General features: G+C 36.1%; 1 protein-coding gene across 1 annotated transcript in view; it reads left to right on the top strand.

The window, feature by feature from the left end:
* CSMD1 (CUB and Sushi multiple domains 1) overlaps positions 1-23,055 on the top strand; it is a gene marked incomplete at both ends in the record, with an annotated part of 1,089,811 nt that overhangs the window by 856,421 nt on the left and 210,335 nt on the right. Inside the window, 2 exons of the mRNA XM_084261313.1 lie at positions 7,519-7,688; positions 15,599-15,755. Coding sequence (XP_084117439.1) covers positions 7,519-7,688; positions 15,599-15,755 — 327 coding nt within the window. The remainder of the gene's footprint in view (positions 1-7,518; positions 7,689-15,598; positions 15,756-23,055) is intronic.

Below are 23,055 nucleotides of genomic sequence, written 5' to 3' on the forward strand. Positions count from 1 at the left end.
GAAAACCTTAAAGGATAAAGCTGAAAATAAACAGCCACTTCATGTTTTAATTTCATATTTAAGAGGTGTTGCTCCTTTATTAAATTTTTACGAGGCACTTAATTTTTAATGGTGCATTAATACAGTAGTTGAGTAAAATCTTCACTGAGATATTGTTCACTGCTATTCACATTAATATCCCATTAATTTATCATATTCAGTTGTAATAATAAATACTATATGAATAATTAATGATTGGGAGCTACAATAAATTGCCAGCGCTCTTTAATAAGCTGATTCTTTTTTAATAATTTAGTATTCATTGCAAAATCATCAATTATAATTAATATACTTTGTCATATTGTAGCTTTGAGTTAATTTCCATTGAGATTTAAACATAAGTGGGAACCTTGTTATCCTGAATAGCACTGGAGATTTCTGTGAGACTAGAGATCTAGCATTCATTGTTTTCTTTAACTTCTCTGTGGCATAAAATTTGAATTTAAATTCACCTTTGAGAAGTCCAGCTAAGTCTGAAAACTATTTCATTTTTAGCTACCATTTATGCAGACAGTTCTCATTTAAGAGCAGCTTATGAGCAAGTAAACTTACATAATATCGGTAGATGAATCTCTGAATCTGAATTTATCCAGGATTCACTGTATTTCAGAACTCTATATCTAAATGTTTTAACATTTAAATTATTAATTTTTCCATTGATATGTGTTTCATACAACATGTTTAATAAAGTTATTTAATAGATTTAAAAATATTTTATATTCCTTTACCTTACAACATTGCATTTTTATAAACTCTGTCTATGTTTGACAGAATGTCGAACACTTGTTTGAGTTAGTGTTTGAATTTTACGGTATGAAAACTTCAAAATCCAGTGAAATATAGTAATTCCTGATTTGTGTGGGATTTCAAAACTATAACATTTAGGAAACACTGACAGATTTTAGCAGGGCACTCTATTTATGAAATGGAGTGATTTGTGAGACCATAATCACCTTAATGTGAGACCTAGTATGAAATTTTATTATCTGTTGTTAGAAGGACTAATGATTGCCTCAGGTCACCCTTTTGCCTTCTATATTTTTATATTTTCAGGTTCTGTATGCTAAATATTTTTTCTTGATAAGACAAAGAATGTAGGGGTGTTATCTTCATAGCTCATTATCAGGTGATGCTAAAATCACAAAAAAAAAGAAAAAAATCACCTTTCATTAAGCCAATAATCCCCTGAGGCCAATTAACATCATAGGATTTGTTTAGAGAACCTGAGTAGTGTCTTGTGTCAGTGGCATATGGATTGAAAGCTAATTAAGCAGTCTTCAGAAAAGGGTTTACCTGCTGTTTAGTCCTTCCGTTCCTACTCCATCATTCTCGGCAACAGAATGGTACCAAAAATACAGAATAATAGGCTTGTTTTCAACAAGGCATTTCAGTAAGGTTTTCAGGGAGGCGCTCAAAATTCACCATCATCATAAAGGTATTGCTTAAATAATGGTGAGAAAGGCTGACATGCACATGTGGTGCTTAGCTGATCACCTATCTTGAGTTGAAATCTATCTTAGAGAAGCAAAGAGGGAGAAAAGAGAAGTGGGGAGAGAGAGAGAGAGAGAATGTGCATGCACAACTTCTCAGGATCTAGATGGAAAGAGGAAGGACAAATATTTTGCCAGTAAAGGTAGTGCTGACAATGATGATGATAATGCCATTCCTGATTTCTCCCTAGTATAGTTATATTTTTCATGCAGACCTTCTCAAGCTCTTCATTGGTAGCTTATGATGCTGGTAGCACTGAATGGAATGCTTGTGGCTGCTAAATTCTAATTAGTAGTTAAGCATTGTGCATGTATATTATTGTGTAGTATTTTTTGTGTATGAAAATAACTATCTGCTTGTTATCTATTAGTGTCTAATCCAATATGAAGTTACAGACTAAAAACCGCTAAACTTGGAGTGATGGGATCTTAGTGTAGGGTTCCAGGCTGAAAGCTACAAGGCAAAGGAGTGAGGCATAGGGTGAGAACATTATGACTTAAGTGGTGATCTCTTTTTAAGAGAAAGCCAGCATAAGGGTGGCTCTGAATTCAGCAGTGTCAGGTGAGAGTAAGAGCACTTGTGGTACCAGAGTGAAGCAGTGCTTAGATAAAAGGTTACAGGCTCACAAGCAAAGGGCTGGCTGCAGCGTGGAGATGAAGAATGTTAGCATTACAAAGATTAAAGGCACTGTGCAACAGTGGGGTGGAAGCTCCATGTGCACTATGGCTTCAAGCAGCATGCCAGTTAACAGGAAGCTTCATGTCCTTGCACTGCATTTCAGTTTGTACAAGAAGCACTGCTTGAGTCCAGTCATGTATTGTCTCTACTCTGCAGAAGTCATTTGCTCAGCTTTGGAGGCCCCTCGTCTCTGCCCTGCAGAAGTCATATGCTCAGCTTTGGAGACCCCTCAATCAATGGCTGTGATGAAATCCTGTTTTTGCTGTTGCATGAAGAGCGTCCAATGCTTGGTTGAGCTTGATGCATGACCCCCTTTAAGCTTGTTGTAATTTTGCCTGACCATTCTACTTTGTGTCTGTATTGTCCAACAGAAACATAAAGAATGATCAACTGCCTGACCTCAGCTTCTTCACATATGTTCTGAACAGCTGCACAATTTTGTAAATACAACAAAGATATTCTGCACTCAGTAGAGTGCTTTGTGGCAGAGAAATCGCTAAACTGACAACGTACTACTTTTATTTGATCTCTGCTTTGGAGATCTACTTAAAATCCTGTCAAACCTTTTAGCAAGATGTATGGAAGAAAAATAATAAAGCAAACTTTTCCATTAAACAAAGTTATTGTTACATTTTACATGAACTGCATTTCAAAGCATTTCAAGAATTCCTGAATTTTGATTGTTTTGTAGAGTTTGTGTTTGTATTCAGGAAGTGTTTGATGATCTTCAAAGATCTACCCTCTGCAGTTTCCTTTTATCCAATATCAAGTGAGACAATAAAAGAAAAAAAAAAAAGTTATTTAAATAGAATATAAGTGGCTTTATTAAGCAAAAGAACAAAGAATAGGGTCAAGTATCTGTTCCAGACAGCTTGCTCTCACTGCAAGGGAATAAAGGAACAGTTTGATAAGGTAGCATTTCCCAGTCTGCTGCTGTCCTCAGGAAAGTTGTAGCAGACAACTCATAAACTGTAATGAAAATAAAACATACAGTTCCTCCTTTAAAGCCTTTAATGTGTGGATGTGTATACACTGAATAAAAATATACCTTTTTAATTCTAAGGTGGATACTTTTGGTTTTGTAATTAATAAATATAACTTTTAAAAGTACACAAGATTCAAAATTTGTAATAGGGGATAAGATTATCTGCTTTTCTGTTTTCCTCCTTTTGAAGCAGAACCACTACCATAAACTTTTTTTTTTTTCCTTTAAAAGAAGATGAGTTTAAAGGACTTTTTCTTTTGGATGCTGTGGTTTGGCAGACTTCCATAGTTTGGCAGATTTGAGAAGTAAAGAGTCTGAATCAGAACCATACAAGTAGCTGACATTTACAGACCAAATTTTGCTAGTTTAAGCTATTTAAAAAGCCATTTAGAAGCCATTTAGATGTGATGATTCTAACTTTTTAAACACTAACAGCCAAACTAGGTTGAAAAAAGTTAGGAACTGATATTTTAGAGAATTTATTCTTGATTTAGAAACAAATCACAAACAACCAGTAGTACTATGACCACATATTTATTTAAATTAGCTACATTAACTTAGTATGCATTACAACACAGTTACACCACAGCTGTGCTGCATACAGAAGAGCGCATCTTAAAGAAGGTCATTATCCCTTCCTCCTCGCCATCAACTGAGGATGCACAGCTATTCACTGAGAACATCAGAATGGTACCCCCTGTTCTTAAATTGCAGATGCTTAAAATCTAATAGATTATAATGGAAATAAAATACATATTTAGGTTGGGTTGTTTTTTTATTTTTTAATCTCTGAATGGTTCTTTTGTAGTTCTTCAGATTGCTTAGAATCAAATTCTTTTGCAGTCTCAATAAAGTTTCACACAGAATCACAGAAGGATAGGGGTTGGAAGGGGACCTCAAAAGATCATCTAGTCCAACATCCCTGACAGAACAGAATCAGCTAGATTAGGTCACACAGGAATGTGTCCATAGGAAAGCAACCTCTATTTCATGTTATTTCATGAAGTAGAGGTTACTTTTGCAAGAATGTACCTTCCTTTCTTCATTTCTTTGTTGCCCTTCACTTTCCCTTGCCCCGCTTCCTTTCCCTTTCCCCTTCCCGCTTTCTCCCTCTCCTTCTCTTACCCTCTCCCTCAGACTAAAAACAAATGTGTACAAATTGTAATGAAGTCCCTACCTCCTTCTTAAAGGAAAGTCTCTCCTATCCTTGTAAATTGAAACTTTTTGTACTTTCTTACCACATCTAATGAGACAAAATTTACTGCTAATATTCTTTATTTATGTGGGGTTTTTTTTCTGAAAACAGACTCCTGTGCACCTTTTGGATTACTTGTATTTTGGGTCTTGCTACAGAATATATTTAAAATACCTGAGTAAATTGAGATAAACATGTTTAATCTAAAGAGTGAATTTAGGGGCCACTGAGCATATTGATCTTGAAAAACCTGGAAGTTTTGAATGAATTTATTTTGCATCTTGAAAATTCAGAGAGATTACTACAGAAACAAAGAAAATGTAGAAAAGCAAAATAAAAAAAGATCTGTGAAATACCTATTTCAGTGCTGCATCTGATTTAGGTATTATATGCAGATGTTAAGTTCTTAATACTATTATAGTAGTCTAAGTACATCACATAATCTGACAAAGAGCATTATGAAATATATCCCATTTTTTTAAAGGCTCCAACTTGAGGAGTTAGTCCTGAAAATACTGTTTACATAGAGCATGTTCGGTGGATATGTTATAGTATATCTATTCACTTAAATTCACACTGATTTTTACAAGGCAAGGTTGTGGATCAAAGAATGAAGGCAGAATGTCAACAACAATTACTTTAAGATCACTACAGATTATTTTTCATGGTAAATTCAGGACCTGTCAGTGTCTGCATAATTTGAATAGTGGTAGATACTTAATAGTGATATAGTTGATTATTATCGTAGGAAGTGTGTGTGTGGTTAATATTCAATGAATTATATTTAATGAATAAAAATTGAAGCAGATACAAGATGTTTTTCAGTCATGTAGGGGGCATGAAAAAATCTTTTCTCTTTCACCTATCTGGGCTGGGGAGGCAGATCATCCTCCCAAGGTGAGGACAGCTCTCTGGAACTCTGAAGGGATCTGAAGCATTACAGTAAAGGGGCATGAAAGAGTAAAAGAAGGTCCTCTGTAGCCAAGAGCTAAAGAGCTTTTTCAGTATCATATGATATAATTTGTCTGCTTAACTTCAGGTATTAAAATCAGCTGATACTCACAGAGCAAATGTGCCATATGAGCAATGTTGCATGACATTTTTCAAGGATTTTTTGTAGGTTTGTTGTTTTTAGGGGTTTTTTTTTATTTTTCAGTTACCATAGGTGTATGAGCCATATCACTTCTTTATGCAAAACTTCATTGCTTGATCCTCCTGTTCATTCTAAAGAGGTTAGCCAACATTGCTTACTTTTTGACAGATTTTCTAATCCCTTTATGTGAAGCAGAAGTCACAGGAGGTCCATGTTTAAATCCCCAGAGGACAAGAGAAGTGAATTTAGGTGTCACACATTCTAGCTGCATGTGTTAATAACTCTCTAAAAGGAGCAGTAGTATCAGCTATTGTAGATATTTTTAAAAACAAACAAACCCAAACTGTGGCATTTCCCATGCTGCTGACTAAAATATTAGGGCCTTGAAAAGGAGAGAAGACTTTTCTACTGAGAAGACTTTCTGATATAAAATTATGGTCTATCTACGCTATTTTCAAAATTAGTTTTTACATTTATACTTCTCAAACCACATTCTGTTTAAACTAAAATTGTAAACCCTACATGCTTACAAAAACTAATATTTTAACATCACATGAAATCTAAAAGTCTGGTTAACTTTAATGGAAAAAATGCAGATTTTTCTCTAACCTATCACACCTGTGATTAAAAAATTATGTCGATTTGCAATTATTTATTATTATTTTGATTGTTATAAGAGGTTTTGATAGTTATAACAGGTTTTTAGTGAACTGTGCATGAGGTCTGAATGTTTACATCAAAATCTGTATTTAACACACTATATTTTACAGCAAGACTATATAATGAGATCTAAACATCAATCTTTTCCACCTCAAAAAAAATACAGATCAGTATTAGTATATTACTGTTACTGTGAGATTTTAGAAGATGCTTTTAGGCTACTTCTAAACATTTTGAATATTGTTTGAACAGTTGTGGTGGTTTGGCCCTGGCTGCTTGCAGTTTTTTTTTCTCCTAAATGTGATTCCCAGAGGTGCTGTGACCATCGTTGATGGTCTTGGCCTTCATCAACAATGACTCCGGCCTTGAGCCAGCTGGAGTTCACTTTGGGGCCTGCAGAGAGCTTCTAGCTGCTTCTTGCAGAAGCCATCCTTGCAGCTTTCCCCCTTCTCCTCCAGAACCCAGCCACACAAAACTACAGCAGTAAACCAGTATTCTTTTCTATCCCTTTGCATATTTTCATTATGAGATAAAATTTATATTATACAGCTGGAATAATTTTATGAGTCTTGTTCAGAACTCAGACTGAGCCTATGGGTTGGAACATACCACTCTCCTTACACTTTACTATTTTCTTCACTGGGGAGCAATGACAAAAATGTCTACTGAAAGCGTAAGTTCTTAGTAAAGATATCTAGCCTGGCCAGAGCCAGGACTATTGAAAAAGACTCACCTGCTCTGTATATGAAAAAAAAGGGAGCTGTCTGCTTAGCCCTGACTGATGTCAGCAAATGTTAATTTGTTGTTTGGTTTTTTGATTTTATTCCTGTTGAAGAAAGAATATTTGCATGTTCTTATTACCAGATTCTTTTATGTCAGCAGCTCATTGTCTGCTCTTTCTAGTATTTATTTGTAAAGTGGAACTGAGAAGTAAGTGATTCAACTTACTGAGAAGTGAAAAGAATGTTACATTTATTTGAAATGTTACCACAATGATCGTATTTGAACAAAACATCCAATTTTTATGCAAGCTGGCTAAGCTGTGTTATAGGTTAGTCCGACGGGAGAACCGGGGAATAAACTGGAGGTAAAGGGAATTAGATAGAAGCACCTCAGTGCACGTAATAAACATACCCAGTGAAATGCAGGAGATGATAACAACTTGTGTTCAGTTTGTAGGAGGTTGTCGTACAAAATGAAATCCAACAGAAACATACTTTTCCTAGATACTTAGAGTTTTCAAGGACTCTAAATATTACTACAAATAAACCATGTTTTCTTGAAATGGATAATTCACTTTTGTTTCTTTTTTTTTTTTCCTTTTCTTTTTCTTTTTCTTTTTCTTTTTTTTTTTTTTTATATGTCTGTTTTCTTTAGCTGAATGTGGAGCAACTGTCTCTGGAAATGAAGGAACATTGCTGTCTCCAAATTTTCCATCTAATTATGACAACAACCATGAATGTATCTATAAAATTGAAACAGAGGCTGGAAAAGGGATCCATCTTAGAGCCAGGAGCTTTCAGCTGCGTGAGGGAGATATTGTTAAGGTAAAAAGAAAAATAATTCCACTTTCTACTATGCTCAACATTCACTTGCACAAACAATGACACTTTTAACACCAATTATTTTTATTTTCATTTCAATTTCTTGTATGAAATGAATAAATTCTGTGTGGATAGGATCAATTTTTTTATATTAGATTCAGAGAAATTTTAGGTGACATTAAAAGTTCCATTTATATTGGATTAAAATCTAAAAAAGAAGCCTTAATGTGAATTTGGATTTTGAACGCAAAAATGTCTGTGCTATTTTCTGTTTGCAGTAATATTTATAAATGTAACATAGTGGTTACTTTCCAAATGACAGGTTTAAATTTTCACACTTTTTTTTTTTTTTTAATTATCTGGCATATAACTGTTTTGGTTTTATTTGGTTTATTTTCAAATTATTTAATTTGCACATTAGAATAGAAAGAAGCTATCTAGCATATTAATGTTTCCTAAAATTCTAGTTACAGAAGATAGTTTCCATTTTTTGTGTTGTAGGCAGTCCTTGAAACTTGGCCTAAAGTTATACAGATTTGGAACATGTACTGTTCTTTTCTACATAGCATGGCCATAATCTGTATTTAATTGATAATAGCTGCTGCACTCTAGTGTGTACTGAAAATCATGACATTCATATGAAGTGTTGAGCATACATGAAATTTCTCTGAAATTTTGTCTGTGATAAAAAGAGACTTGACTGCAGAGTTCAAATAAATAATTTATTTGAACACCACATGCAGATTCGCTACGTCACTATTGCAGGTTTTATGGATACATTGGAGGAATGAACTGTTGCAGCTTAAAAGCAAGACTACACTATTACAACCAGAAGAGATTCACAAAATGCACTAGTGCAGCTACAACAGTCACAAAATTTACTACTACCACCTGCAGGCATTTCACAGAAGTCACTATTTCAACCCACAGGTGATTGAACACAGTATCACAACTCACAAGTGCACTAAATACCACACGTGTTAGTCAGTAATCTGTGACTACAAACTTAGAGCATAGCAAATATTCACTTAGCCCTCTCCAGGTAAAGGCTCTCAGTAAGTTACCTTAGCCAGCATCCCAGCTAAAGGGGAAAGGTCTTTTTGCCTACCAGCTGTATAGTTGGAGAATTGACTCCTAATTCTCAGGCAAATTTTAGGGCTTTTATTCCTTCATCTACATGACAGCGGGCAGTACTGTGCCCAGGTGGCTAATACCACCTGGGGTGTTTGTCGTTAGCAGTGTTCCCCCTTATGGGTGAGGTTCATTTCTGTATGCTCTATGTTTTGTCTATCTTTGTATTGTCTGAGTACTGGAAAACTAATGGAAACCCTCTAGCTTACCTTTATCTTACTTTTAGGCAGCTGCATGGTGTTTTTATTGGAACTCAGGGCATATGATTTGTTGAGGAAATTGAAGGCTCATCTCAGGTTTCAGTTCTTTGCAGTATGCAACACTACCCTGCTGATTCTCAGGCTAACGGGGCAACTCAGTTTTGAGCTATCTACACAACTCCCCATGGGTTGTCTCTGCAGAGAGGCAATCCAATGCTGAGTCGCTTTTAAAAACCCAGTGAGTCATCTGGTGCACTAGACATCACTGAAACCTGTTTATGAACTCTGAGCCGGACAATCCCTACAATGTCTCTAAATTTTCAGAGTTAATTGACACTTCAAATCACCAAGCATTCAGAATTCAGTTAGCAACCTGCTCTCTGGGGGTGTCAGAACAACTCATTTAACATGTTAAAAATTGCTGTCTTTTTCCAACTTGATTTTACTGTTTTTATTTATACTGAATGCTTCCCACAAGGAGCTTAAAGATGCCATTGTTATGGATCAAATTTTGCTGGCCATACTTTTATCCTTTTTGTTATCTTAAAATACTCCTTATGTAAGTAAGTGTGGCAATTCAGGTTGAAGTTATACTTTTCCTGCAAAGAACAAGGCCTTTAAGGATATGATAATGGAGAGAAAAAAAAATTTCCCTTTAAGTATTGTCTTTATTAATATAGAAATTCATACCTTTGTTTTTATACCTGTTATTTTTAGACATTAAATACTGGATTAGACTATGAAATAAGCAAAACATTTAGAATCCCCAATATTAGAAAGTTACAGTCAAAAGAACAGCATTTTCTCCATCCTTAGCCACAAAATCATTGAAAATAAATACTTACATGCTTGTATAGCCACCATGAAACACTGCAAGACCTTGGCCTATGGTTTTCCTTTTAGATTAAAGAGAATTGAGTAGGTGGGCAAAATATATGGTCTATGCTGTCCTTTGTTCCCATCTTACAAGGTCTTACAGTGTAGACCTCAAAAAGTATTTTTGCTTTGAACAGATGTAGAAGACAAGGAAGAACTTAATTGCCTACTGAGCTGTGTGGATATGGTACATAAGTCTCCAAAAAGCTTTGCACATATCAAGTTTATAAATAATTTAATTAATTACCTGAACAAATTTTTTAAAATCTGAGAAAGGCTGAAACAAACATTCAAGAAACTCCGTTATCCTTCAGAACATTCATGACTTTTATCAAGCATAGGGGCATTCCCTGGAGATAAAACAAATATTTGCCTGAAAGAAAGCTTGTCTGAGAAATCTGTTAGCTACTTTTTTCTTTCATACATCTGTTTGCATAATAGTCTGAAAGATCCACAGGAAGCAAATGCAAATTTATGGTGGTATCTGTGTTCCAAGGGCTGTTCTCTGGTTCTAAGGCAACCAGCATGGCAGGACTTCTATTTATACAATTATTACTCTCTTTCCTCTTAGCCTCTCCATAACCTTTATTTGTAAAAATAGGCAGTTTCCTCTCCATTCCCATGCCAGGATGTTCTAGTATGTGTTTACATTAGAATCATCACCCAAACTTACCAGCATTATCTGGAAGACTGACAAAATAAGCAGGCCAGAATCTTGACCAAAAATGAGCTGAAGATTGAACGGAGTATAAAACTGAATGTTAATGTTTGGGTTGTGTCCTAGCTTGGTTTATATCAGTTGCTAAAGTATCTCTTGATTCAGGTTTTATAAACTTGTCTGTGCAGCTTTTGATTTCTTTAGTTAATCAATAGAGGATATTCTTCTAGACTGAAAGAATTTTTCTTTCCATTCTTGTTATGTATCAAGAGATGATGTGACTGACTGCTTAACACTAAAAAGACACTTCTGATGATTCAGAATCTGCTATCTGAAAGCAGAGAACATTCCAGCAACCTGGCATATGGAACCATCATGAAGAATTTTTGTTTTCCAAAACAATCCCAGTTATCTTAGGAAACATATGAGCTACTTTACTGAGTTGAATGACATTGTGTATCTAGGTAGTGTGCCTTCTCCAGTAATAGTGATAGGTGGTATTACTTAGGAAAACATGTAAACTTGGACACTGTGCTCCACTATCCTTATGCTCCCCCAACATCCAAAGCTCTGGGATTAAGTTAGACCATGTTTTTCTGTCTCTTTCGTCCGCTACTGTCCTTGAATTTTGGTAGTCCTCTAAATTATTTAATACTAGTAGAAACTTATTCTATGACAACAAATTCTGCAAATTCAGTATGTACTCTGTAAAGAAATTTCTTTCATCTGTTTGAAATGAACATCATTACTTGATTAATGAAACGCCAGGTTCCGTTAAGTACTCCTTTGATCTAACAATACAGAATTTGATGAATAGTTTTGCATTCATGTTCTGTAATACCTTCATGATTTTATAAACCTCAGCCATATCCCCACTCAAGTTTCTTCTGTCCAAATTTGGTCTTTGCTTCTAAGGCAGATGCTCAGCAACCGTTGACTATACCTTCACTTTCCACTCTGGCCTTCTGAACACACAGACCAGAACTGTAGAGAAGACTGAAAAAATGGATGCTACAAAGCAGTACTATACACAGGGAAAATTGTGTCCTCTATTTTGTTTTTAAGCTTCTTCAGTCCTCTACAAACTCTCATATTTCAGTGCTACATCATCGTTACGACTAATTTGTACACACGTGGAGTTATGTCTTCTTCTTTATACTGGGTCATACTTTTGTCTTCTTCAGTAATGTATCAGAGGCCACTATGGTATTCCTTTTCCATTTTATTTTTGCATTTTTTTCAAATAAATTAGCCTTTTTAGTATCAGTTAGGAAGAAGGGAAATATCTTGTGGACTACAGTGCCTAATTTTGCAGCAAGAAGGATGAATTCACTCTCAGCTAATATAATTCTTTTTTTTTTTTCAGAAAAGTTCCTTAGCTGTGGCTTCATGCTTCAGATATAGCTAATTTAAGCAAATATATGCTATCTACTCTCTTCTCCCACTTCCCTTTCCTGCCCTTTCCTGCTCAGGTGATCTGAGCATGTGAGAGACAAATTTTCATGTCATCTGATCAGATCTACCATCTGAACAGTTGGGAAATTAAGACACTCTCCAAAGGCATAACTTGCTCACAACTTTGGCAGGGCTGCAGACTTCTGAAGTTTGCTTTCTTTCCTATCTGTATCCTAAATATGAGCAAAATATGTTATAAACACCAGCCTTCTATCTTGGGGGAAAAGCCCCAAGTCTGTCTTGCAGGCAGCTTGTGAGGGATGCAGTATTGCTTAAGAATATTTATAAAACTTGTGCTGAAAAATAGGGCATTTCCCCACCTGAATATGGTACTCTTTTTTTAAAGAAAACATGTACTTACGTACTGTTGCATTGGGTGGAGGTGCCCAGGCGTTGGCAACAGGGCCTGCAGGGCAGCTGCTCTGAGGAGAAGCGTGGGCTGCTGGATCCAGCCGGCTCCAAGCCACCCACTGCAGGTCACAGCGCAGCCATGCAGCTGAGGTGGGGACAACTTGGGGAAAGAGTATTTAAGAAAAGGCAAATAAATGCTGCACAGTAGCATATGAGAAAGAGGAGTGAGGAAAACATCTTTGAGAAAAAATCCCGATAATGCCAAGGTCAACCCATCATTAGTGTCTTGTCAAGTATATTGTAGTATCCCTGTTTGCGGTAGGATCACTAAGAATTCCATCAGGATGTAATGTAAAGATTTGGGAATATATATAGGAAGAGGCATACGAATTTCAGTAAGCTATACAAGAATTATTTCTCAAATCATAAAAGCAATATTTTCAAAGCATTTCACTTTGGGATTATTTAATGCTGTAAAGATCTCTACAATTAAGAAAAATTGCAAAATTAAGTTATAAATAACTTCATTTTACTGTCAGAATGAGAAACTGGAGTTACAGAAAATCCAGCCTACATTTCCTTCTCCTTCAGGTGAGTGTCTTTTTTTGCATTCCCACAGCAGGTGCAGATACTAGCACCCTTACTAGAGCATTTCTCTCCATGAATAATTGTAGCACTGTCCTCTTCTCTTGCCTGCATATTTTAGTCCCAGCAGTAGAGCAAGCACTTCCCTTTGAAGCTCCTCACAACAGTTTAGATGAAATGTGTTGTCCCTGAATGCTCTGGCTACATTTATTCTTGTGCTCCAAACAATGCTGTAATCATTTTCCCCTGCCCCTGAGGCCAGCTTTTGCAGTTTGACCACATCCATAATCTTAAACTCTCTAGTCTTACAAAACAAGGTGTCTCACTCAAACTGTCTCCCAGGAACAGTCCCTGGCCTATGCAGCTCCTGGACTAATGCTTACTCTGGAAAGAATTGTGAGGGTGTTAGTAAGTCTGCATTAAATGTACGCCAAGGATGTACTGACAATAAATACTGTGTAGACAACCACGTTGTGACTGGAGCCCTACTCTGGAACTTGCTTTGAAAATGCAAACCACCTCCAGCTCTATATATTAAGTTTTATTTATATATTACTGTTTGCACAAGTGGCAGGTTATTGAGGATTTAGTATATAGGAATAACATATTTTTCAAGTGTATTTCTGACCAGTAAGACTGAGTGCATGAGGAAGGGTCAAAACTAATACTTTCAAGGAGAATACATATAGGTTAATGACTGTAAGTCATGAGCAAAGCTTTCTACAGCTGTGGCAAAGTTTGAACTTGAATTAACGGAGAGAGATATCCGAGTAATGAAATGGAACCACCATTTGGAGGCATGTGGCAAGACTACTGAGTACCTGGATTGTTTATTTTAAAACTTACACTTTCTCATTTGTGAACTTCAGCTTCCCAATCTTCCTGCTTTAACTGTGACTTGAAATTTCATAATTCTTTAAAGTGGCTACTTCTAGTGAAATCTTTTTAATGCAGTCACCACCAATTTGTTAGAGGGAAGAGGAAAACCAGAATGGTATTTCACTTCTTTCACTTATTTGTCCAAATAGACCTTCCTTTTCTCTTCCTGACAGAGAAAATAGCAACTGTAGCATGTGAATTATATTTCAGATGGGTTTCTACTGAGTTAAACATGTGAGCTATATATGACTTACTAGTGATAATGTCTAGATTAGTGTAATTAATATGTTCTCTGTCTTAGGGGTCACATATGACGGAACACCATGGTTGCACACAAGCTGCCTATTGGGAGCAGTCCTTGGCCCATGCTAATTACCAAAATATGACCAAGAATTATTAGGGAAAATGCTTTTTCTTTCCCTGCAATGGTTCAAACAAGTTATCAGCATTGACCATGCAGATTCAGTGCTTATATTTGTTCATTAACACTGTTTCAATTCCTAGAGTAGACATGTACCTTGTTAGGTCTGCAATGTTAACAACAGCTACACAAGTATCACCAAGTTAAAAATTGTAACAGGTTAGTGTTTTTCTTAGAGTTGCTTTCACATGAACATTCAAATAGGAAGAATTGTCTGTGATTAAAATGTAGCAATTTAGATTGTTAAATGGGTCACTGCCTGCTTCTGTCTGGAATAGGTAGAGATGAAGATCCGCAGCTTAAGACACTTGCTGCAGTTGTAGCTTTTGCACTGTTTACCTTGAGTCACTCTAGACTGCGAGACCAGGGTATTTTATTTTTTATTTTGTACTAGAAACCAGCTGTTCAGATTCATTACTTACTTTTTGTATAAGCATCCACATGATGTATGGAATATGTTTTGGAAGTATGAAATATTTGCCTCTTTTTCCATGAGAAATGGCAGAGGATTTATTTAATTTTAGGGCAAAAAAGGCCACCTTTTTTGTAATTCATCTTGAGACAAACCAAACCAACCCACAGAATACAATTTTAGTGCTTTATGGCTTTCAAGGTTTTGCAATAAGCAAAAATAATTTTTCCACTCCTAGTCAACTCTATTTACTTGCCCTGTATTGGTGCACAATCAAAAGGACATTCTTATTCATTCTAGGATTTGAAATATCACATATTGTTGATTTTTACCTCCACTTATTTTTTTCAATATAATAGTATGATAAATAGGAATATCTCTACGCTTAGTTTGGAAATAGACACACCTTTTTGAAGGTCTATCTTTCTTAGTTAAAATTGTAGTAAAACAAAAATTACTGTGGTTTCAGAGCCTGAAATAAAAGGCTACAGATCGACTTTAATACTTCAGTTCTGCTGTTGATATCTCCAGACAGGGGGTAGCAGAGTAGGCTATGACATTTTACCTCTTACATTCTTATTTCAACCTTGATTTCAGAAATTATGTGTCTGCTAGCCTTTGTGAATAACCATGAAAAACAGTCTCATTTTATGAAACCTCAGAAGATAGAGTGGTGTATGAATATTCATTTCATTCAAGATGAGCTCACAAAACTGAAAAGGAAAAAAGACTGTTAGAACTTTATTTTATTAATATTATTTGTGATTATTTATGTAATATTTTATATTTCACTGAATGGCCCAACCAAGTGGTATGTACCATTTTTTGGATTAATTTTTTGGCAATACATAGCTAACTTTGGGAGTATTGCATAAAGATAAGCTAATGTTTTTCAAATATTTAGACTAAATGTCCAGTTTCATATTTTGAATTTGTTTCTACAAGGTGTATGATGGAAAAGACAGTTCTTCACGGCCTCTGGGAGCCTTCACCAAAAGTGACATGATGGGAGTTATCCTTAATAGCACCTCAAACCATTTGTGGATAGAGTTTAATACCAATGGATCTGATACTGACCAAGGATTTCAGCTCACTTACACAAGTAAGTAACTCACAAATATGGTGTGATTAACTGGTTTTCAGGGAAATATATATTTATCAGCTGCAGTGATTTCTCATGGAGTGGTGAAGATAATTTCCTAGAACATGCTGTGGTTAAGAGGCTGAATTTTACTTGTATGCATGGCTGGATAGATGTTAGTAATTTAACAGCATTATAAAAAGCAACATTTCAACCTTTCAAATTTAGAGAATCTTACTGTTTTGAAGACTTAGAAGAGGGGTTTAGAAAAGAGTTAATTGTGATGTATGTGGGTTGAATATATTAGTGTTATACTGTAGCAGAAAAATTACACAGAGGTAGATTAAAAAAAAAAAAATGGTACAAATGAGAGTAGAAAGAATACACTCTTAACAGACAGGTCCTGACTGTCAGGATCAGGGTGGGATATGCTGGAAGGAAACAAGCTTTGACAAACAGTGCACTTGTCCCACAGTTTACATGTAATTAATTAAAATTGGCAGAACAATGAGTATTTTGGGGAGTATAACTTCGGGGATAACTTTTTTGTGTTTGTTTCCAACACACATAAAAGATATTTTGTCCTGGTTTCAAGGAGTCTTCAAGTTCCCTTTACCTTCAATTTATTGCCTTTTACATCACCTTTCATGAGCTCCTATTGAATCCTGCAGACTAAAGCACCACATCATACTGTGGCACAGAAAAAGAATCACAGATCTTTCTAGTACATCTGCTTGTTTCCCTCTGGATTGGAGCCAGCTGTAGAATAAGCAGAAATCATTCGCTTTTCCTTTTGTCTTTCTGATGTGCCTGGTAAATCTGAATTTTTTTTATCCTAACTTTAGTGTTCTTTTTCCTTACAAATACATAAAAGAAAGGAAGGTTTCTCTTGCTAGATGAAATGTGATAGCAGGGTATATTTATTTTTTTAATCTAGATAGTATATGTACTTTGATTTTGTTAAAGAATCAAGAAAGAACTACTAGGCAAATCTACCCTGATTTACCTTTAAAGACTAGAATTTTTACTTTGGAAAAAGGAACAAAACATGTCTTATAAAAATATGTGCTCTAATTTTAAGGGACTTTATCAGTTCCTTTCAAATTCTTCTACAGTGATCAGTTCCATCTAAAATTTAGAAATAGCATTTTATTTAAAGATGGACTTTTTCTTAATTTCCACATCCAATAGCTTCATTTTGTTACACTTGCAATTCCTGCAAGATTTGGTCTCCCATACCAGATTTTTCCATGTAAGTTAACGTATGATAATTCATGTCTTTTTTTTCCTGGCTGCTTGATTAGTTTTGAATCTGTTTTCTATTCTTCCAAATATTTTCACATTTTCTGAAGTGTGTGGACAGAATTTGACATAGTCTTCTAATAGTAATATTAACTAGTAATGTGTGCAGATACAAAACTCACTTTCCTATGTCTTCATAACATATTTTTTGTTTTGTTGCCAAATACCTCATTTAATATATCATATGTTATCAATTTGCAGTGATCATGTTGAAATGTTTATCTGTAATGAGTTTTCCTCCTGCCTGCTCTCACATAACACATTCCCCATTTGTAAATACAGTCTAATTCCTTACTTTTCACATCTGTTTTCAGGAAGACAAATTCAAGGCAATACATTTTGAGACAGTAACTGTCTAACCAGGTGATTTCCATCCACTGTAACAAGAAAACTTATTCTATGTTATTTCCCAACACTACAAAATAGGACTTCTCACCTTTTATACAAGCATAAGAGATATTCTTTTGGAATGCTGTCCTGGTTTTGGTCAGGATGGAGTTAATTTCATTTGTAACAGCGGATGAATGCTGTGTTTGAGAGTTAAAATTAAAGCAGTGCTGATAACACCCTGATGTTTCTAGTTGCTGTCAGACAGTCAAGGACTTTCTCAGCTCTTCATGAGAAAGGAGGGGTGAAGCCAGGACAGGTGGCCCAACTGGCCAAAGAGAGTATTCCACGCCAGTTACGTCCTGCCCAGGATATCGGGGGCTGACGGGAGGAAGGCCTGGGGTGGCTCCGGGACGCGCAGTTCTGGTGGGATGGTCGGGTTCTGGGACGGCTCTGGGTGGCACGACCTGAGTTGTGTGGTTTGGTGAGAAACTGCATTGTATATCAACAGCTTCATATATTTTTGTTTTGAAGTCCTGTTAGCATTGTTACATTGTATCTTTCTGTTATCTTAGTAAACTATCCTTATCCCAACCCACGGGCCTCTTAATTTCTTGGTTTTGGGGTTATTTGCCCCTTCCTCTTCCTTTTTCCCTTCCCTTACTTCTCACCCCCCCTCTCTTCCCTTTAACCTGCTCTTTTCCTTTAAGGAGCAGGCAGTTGCGTGGATCTCGGCCCTCAGCCGGGGTGAAACCACGACAAATGCCTTGAAAATTGTCTGACTTCTGAAAAGTCCTGTCTTCTATTCTTTTTATGAAGTTGGGCAATCCTAGCAATATTTTAAAGATTAGATATACCAGAAATTTTACTCATTATTTATTTGGTGGGACTGGAGTTTTTGGTGCAGTCCCAATGCAGTTACCAAACAAATGCATCCATTTTGAATTTGGTAAATACATCAAGCACAGAATGATAATTATCTGTTTGCATTAATCAAGCTAGTAGTTTACAGCTGGAATTAACTTCCCCAAAAGATTGCTCTGCAGTTTATTTATTAACTTTTTGGATTAAAATATAATGCCAGATGCTTAAAAATTGCTAAACCAAAGAAAACATTAAAAGAGTGTTAAAATGTGATCTCACCAAAGGAAATAAGAAATATATATGATGGAGTGAATGAATTAACAGTGAATATTGTAAGAGTACAAGAAAGAGCTAGAAAAGATGGTGTAAAAATCTAGTGGTAAATGAAATCTGGTTATTCCCTATTTAGTTGCTGAATTCTTACTGCCTGGAAGGGATACGTCAACTGCCCTTAATTGTTGGCCTTTGTAGTATTTTCTTCCCATTAATGCTATGGAAATGAAGATTAGTGCAGCTTTGAAGCCTCAATTTTAGAACTAATGCAATGCTTTCTTGAAAAGACTAACTTAAAAGTTTAATAATTCAGTTCTGTTTAACTACCTTGGTTTTTTTAACATTTTGGATTCTGTGGATGATGTTAAATTTACAAATATGACAGAAGAAAAACCCAATGATCCTTGAGAATAGAAAGGTGGATAGAGAAACCTTTAATTCTGTTCTCAGAATCTCACTACTGACATAAAACAGAATTCTGTAAATCCAGAATCTGAGTTGTTTGTATAAATTATTAAACAGAACTCTGTAAAGGATTAAGATTTTAATGAAATCTGCTATGCAGGAAATTGCATCAGGGTAAGTAAGAACAACACCGAACTGAAGCTAGAAATGATAATAATTTTATTCTGTCATCTAGAACTACAAGATGATTTCAAGGAAATAGATTTAGCACAATGGGTAGAGACTTTTTTTTTTTTTTACTGGAAAGGATCAGGAAAAAAGCCTTGTATTCTTTCTGAACTTAACCATCTTGAGAAACTAAGAAATACTTAGATGAGGACTAATATTATAGTGATTATATGTAAGGAAACTGCTTCAGGAAAATGGAAACAATAATAATCTGTTAATATTTTAGCCTGAGATTGGTGCAGTAAGTATATATAATATAAATTTAACATGTTTTGGCAGGGGGGTTGGACCCGATGATCTCTTGAGGTCCCTTCCAACCCCTACGATTCTGTGATTCTGTTATATAAATGAGAGTCAATGAAACTTCAGCAGTAGCTGAATCTCAGCTATTGCTCCTCAGGAGGAAAAGAAAAAGAAAAGGAATAAATAAGAAAACTTGTCTATGTTGTGTAAAACAAATTTATATAAAGCCATAGGATGAATAGGAAAAAGTGTTTTCACTTACAATACTTCTACACTGGTGTCAGAGGGAATGACCGTGAACATTCATATCTCAGTCCTGAGGAAATGGCAACATCAGCATGATGGGACTGAACTTTCTACCTGAGGATGATATCAGGTTTCAATAAATTATTCCAGTTTAAATGTCTTTTATATATCAATAATGTAGGAAGGGAGTCTTTCAGTATGAGAAGTTAGTTGATTATTTTAGTCATAAGAATGGAGCTGAAATTGTATTAAAATTTTCCTATATGTTATTTGTCACTCCTGTCAGAGCTTGCAAAAATAGCGAAGTTTTTTCTTTGCTTCCCCCACCACCCCGCCCCCCAATCTTGGGAAGTGTTTTTAAAATCCAAGGAACAAAGAGGACTTTTGAGATGGCTTTGACTCCATAAGAGTGGAGGACATCAATAGACATCTGCATGTAAAAATAAATAAACTTATGCATCTTGTAGCCATAACAGACTTTTTTTTTTTTTTTTTGATTGAGAAAATGTCAGTTCTCTTTTCATAATTTTAATTTTATGATTTGGGGGATTTTCTTTTTTTCTTTCCCCTGTCTAGCTAGAACTTTTCTCCCTGAGCTCTAGTTTTTGCAGGGAATTGAAGATGCAGCCACAGGCTTTCCCAAAGCTGGACCGATCTTTCCTGTTCAGTGTTCAGTTAGAAGATTTGGCCATTCTGGTATAAAGATACCAGTGCTTTGTGCTGTCATGTCAGGAGTATTTTATGTTAAACTGACATTCAAATTAAAATGAAATCTTATTGATGCCACACAGTGACAGGCAGTAAAAGCAAAACACAGCTGTCTGGCAAAAGTAACAGACTGAAACTTTAAATAAGGAGCAATGCTGTACAGCCTCTGAATAACAAACAGGCAGTCTCCCTATGGTGTCTACTCCATGGTGGCTCCCCCTCCACAATCCTGACACAAAAGTGGATGTTTTCGTTCATCATGTGGAAGACTGAACTTGCTCTCACATATGTCATAAGTGCTTCCTTGCTTCTGTTTAACCCTCATTCCTTGAACACAGTCTCACTTTTTTTTTTTAGCTATTGCTACTTTGATACTACCACCCATATCCTCAGATAGTATCATGGAGTTTTGAACTTTAAGGAATTTTAACACTATGCAAAATTGCTCTTTGGACTCTTGCCAGACCTGAGGTTTTACCAAGTTCTTTGCACTGAAGGTTTCCTCTGTGAGATAGCATGAATTTGCTTTCAATCCTTATCCAGAGATCTCGTTTTTTAGGAGCAGCTTATCTATTTCTCTGTGGCAATTTCATGGTTCCTCGGTCCTGTGCAGGATATAATAGAAGCAAAAGCTTCACTTATCTGCAGAATAAGCCTTGGAGTCCCTTGTACGTAGCCAGGGGAAGGGTCCATCCAGGAATACTGACAGATACTATCTGCAAGAACATGCCTGGATGCACTGGCTACTCAGATGAATGTTCTGCCTCACACAGGCTCCTGTGTGTTTCAGAAACATGCAGAACTAGTTACAGACTTTATAAAGTATGGAAACCATTCTGAGATTTGTGGTATACTCTAGCTAGGTTTTAACTTCCTGAAGGCCTTTAAGGCACTTCTTGTCAATTTGCTGCTGTAGATTAAAATGAAATTCCATGCAAGTTTCTCAAAACTTGTATTTTATTTATATCTTCTATTCCCCTATGATGTGAAATTAGGTCTTTTACTACACGTCTGTGCTAAGATGAAAATAAGGGTTGCAAAAATTCTCATTAAGGATTTGTCCTTTTGAGAATAAATGTTATGCAGGCTTAGATCTTAATGTTAACTTCTGACAGTTCTGAATCCATGACCCTGAAAGCAGAATTCAGTCTGGCTACCTTTTCTTTTGGAAAAATGGGTAAGATTTAAGCTTTTGAGCTTTGCTCTACTCCATAGAACTTGCATCAAATTCTATCTAGTGTTTGTAAAAGAAAAATGATTAAGGAATGAGCATGGATAGATATTTTTTAAATGAGTTTAGTATTTCTATTTGCATTCATCCTCATCTGTATTTAACATGCATAGTTAGCAGTTTTACAATATTCTCTTGTTTTTAAGGAAAGAAATTTTGAAATACATTTCTCAGACATGATGCACTCGATTGAAATTCATACTATTCTGTTAGTGCTTAAAACTTAGTTATAATTTTCAGGTTAAGTTCTGTATTTTAAACATTCTCTACCCCTTTACTTTCCAAGGGATAGCGAAAGTTACTGCATGGAAGGTGAATCTGAATTAGCATCATCTAAATTTGTATAAATGGTTTAAACCTGGAATTTAATTTAAGAGAATCCTGAACTGAAATTTAATTTAGTTCATTTCTAACTCTGCAGTAATTGAAAGTGTTAAAAGAATGTCAGTGAAAACATTGTTCCGAAACTGCAAACTCAGTCAATTATTCTAGCACACAAACAGACTTAAATTCAGAACTATAGTGGCTTTGCCTCAGGGTGTGTAGTGTCAGTTGAGCAGAGCAATCCAGTAATGAAAAGAAGTTTTTTCAGGTTTCTTTCAGTAACTAATTGGCGTATGAGATCTGTTCCAAAGAGAAACTTCAGAAACTTCAGTAAAAATTTAAGATAAAATTAAATGAAAATAAATAAAAGGCAAACATCATCAAATGAATATGTCTTGAGCTTAACGTGTATATTTGCAGGTGTGGTGTGTTGTCCCTGGCCAGAGGCCAGTTGCCCACCAAAGGTCCTCTATTACTCTCCTCAACTGCACAGGGAAGAGAATACGCTTCAAGCTAAGGACAGGGAGAGATCACTCACCAATTTCCATCCTGGGCAAAACATACTCAACTCAGGAAAGTTAGTTTTAATTTGTTACCAAACAAATCAGAATAATGAGAAATAAAACCAAATCTTAAAAATATCCTTTCCCCACCTCCCCCTTCTTCCTGGGTTCAATTTTACTCCTGATTTCTTTACTCATTTCCCCACAGAAGTGCAGGGGGACAGGGAATGGGGGTTGCAGTCAATTCATCAGTTGTCTCTGCTGCTCCTTTCTCCTCAGGGGGAGAAATCACACTCTACCCCTACTCCAGCATGGTGTCCGTCACATGGGAGAGAGTCCTCCATGAACTTTTCCAATGTGAGTCCTTCCCACAGGTGACAGTTCTTCATCAACTGCCCCAGTGTGGGTCCGTTCCATGAGGTGCAGACCTTCAGGACCAGACTGCTCCAATGTGGGTTCCCCCATGGAGATCATAACTCCTGCCATGGTGCAAGCCCTTCCCTCCACAAGGCCACAGGCCCTGCCAGGTGCTTGCTCCTGCACAGACTTCCCACTGTGTCATAGCCTCCTTCACATCCTCCTGCTCGGCTGTAGGGTCCTCTACAGGATGAACCTTTCATGGGCTGCATGGGGACAGCCTGCCTCACCATGGTCTTCTCCAGAGGCT

The sequence above is a fragment of the Gallinula chloropus genome, assembly GCF_964237585.1.
Source record: "Gallinula chloropus genome assembly, chromosome: 3".
NCBI lineage: Eukaryota > Metazoa > Chordata > Aves > Gruiformes > Rallidae > Gallinula > Gallinula chloropus.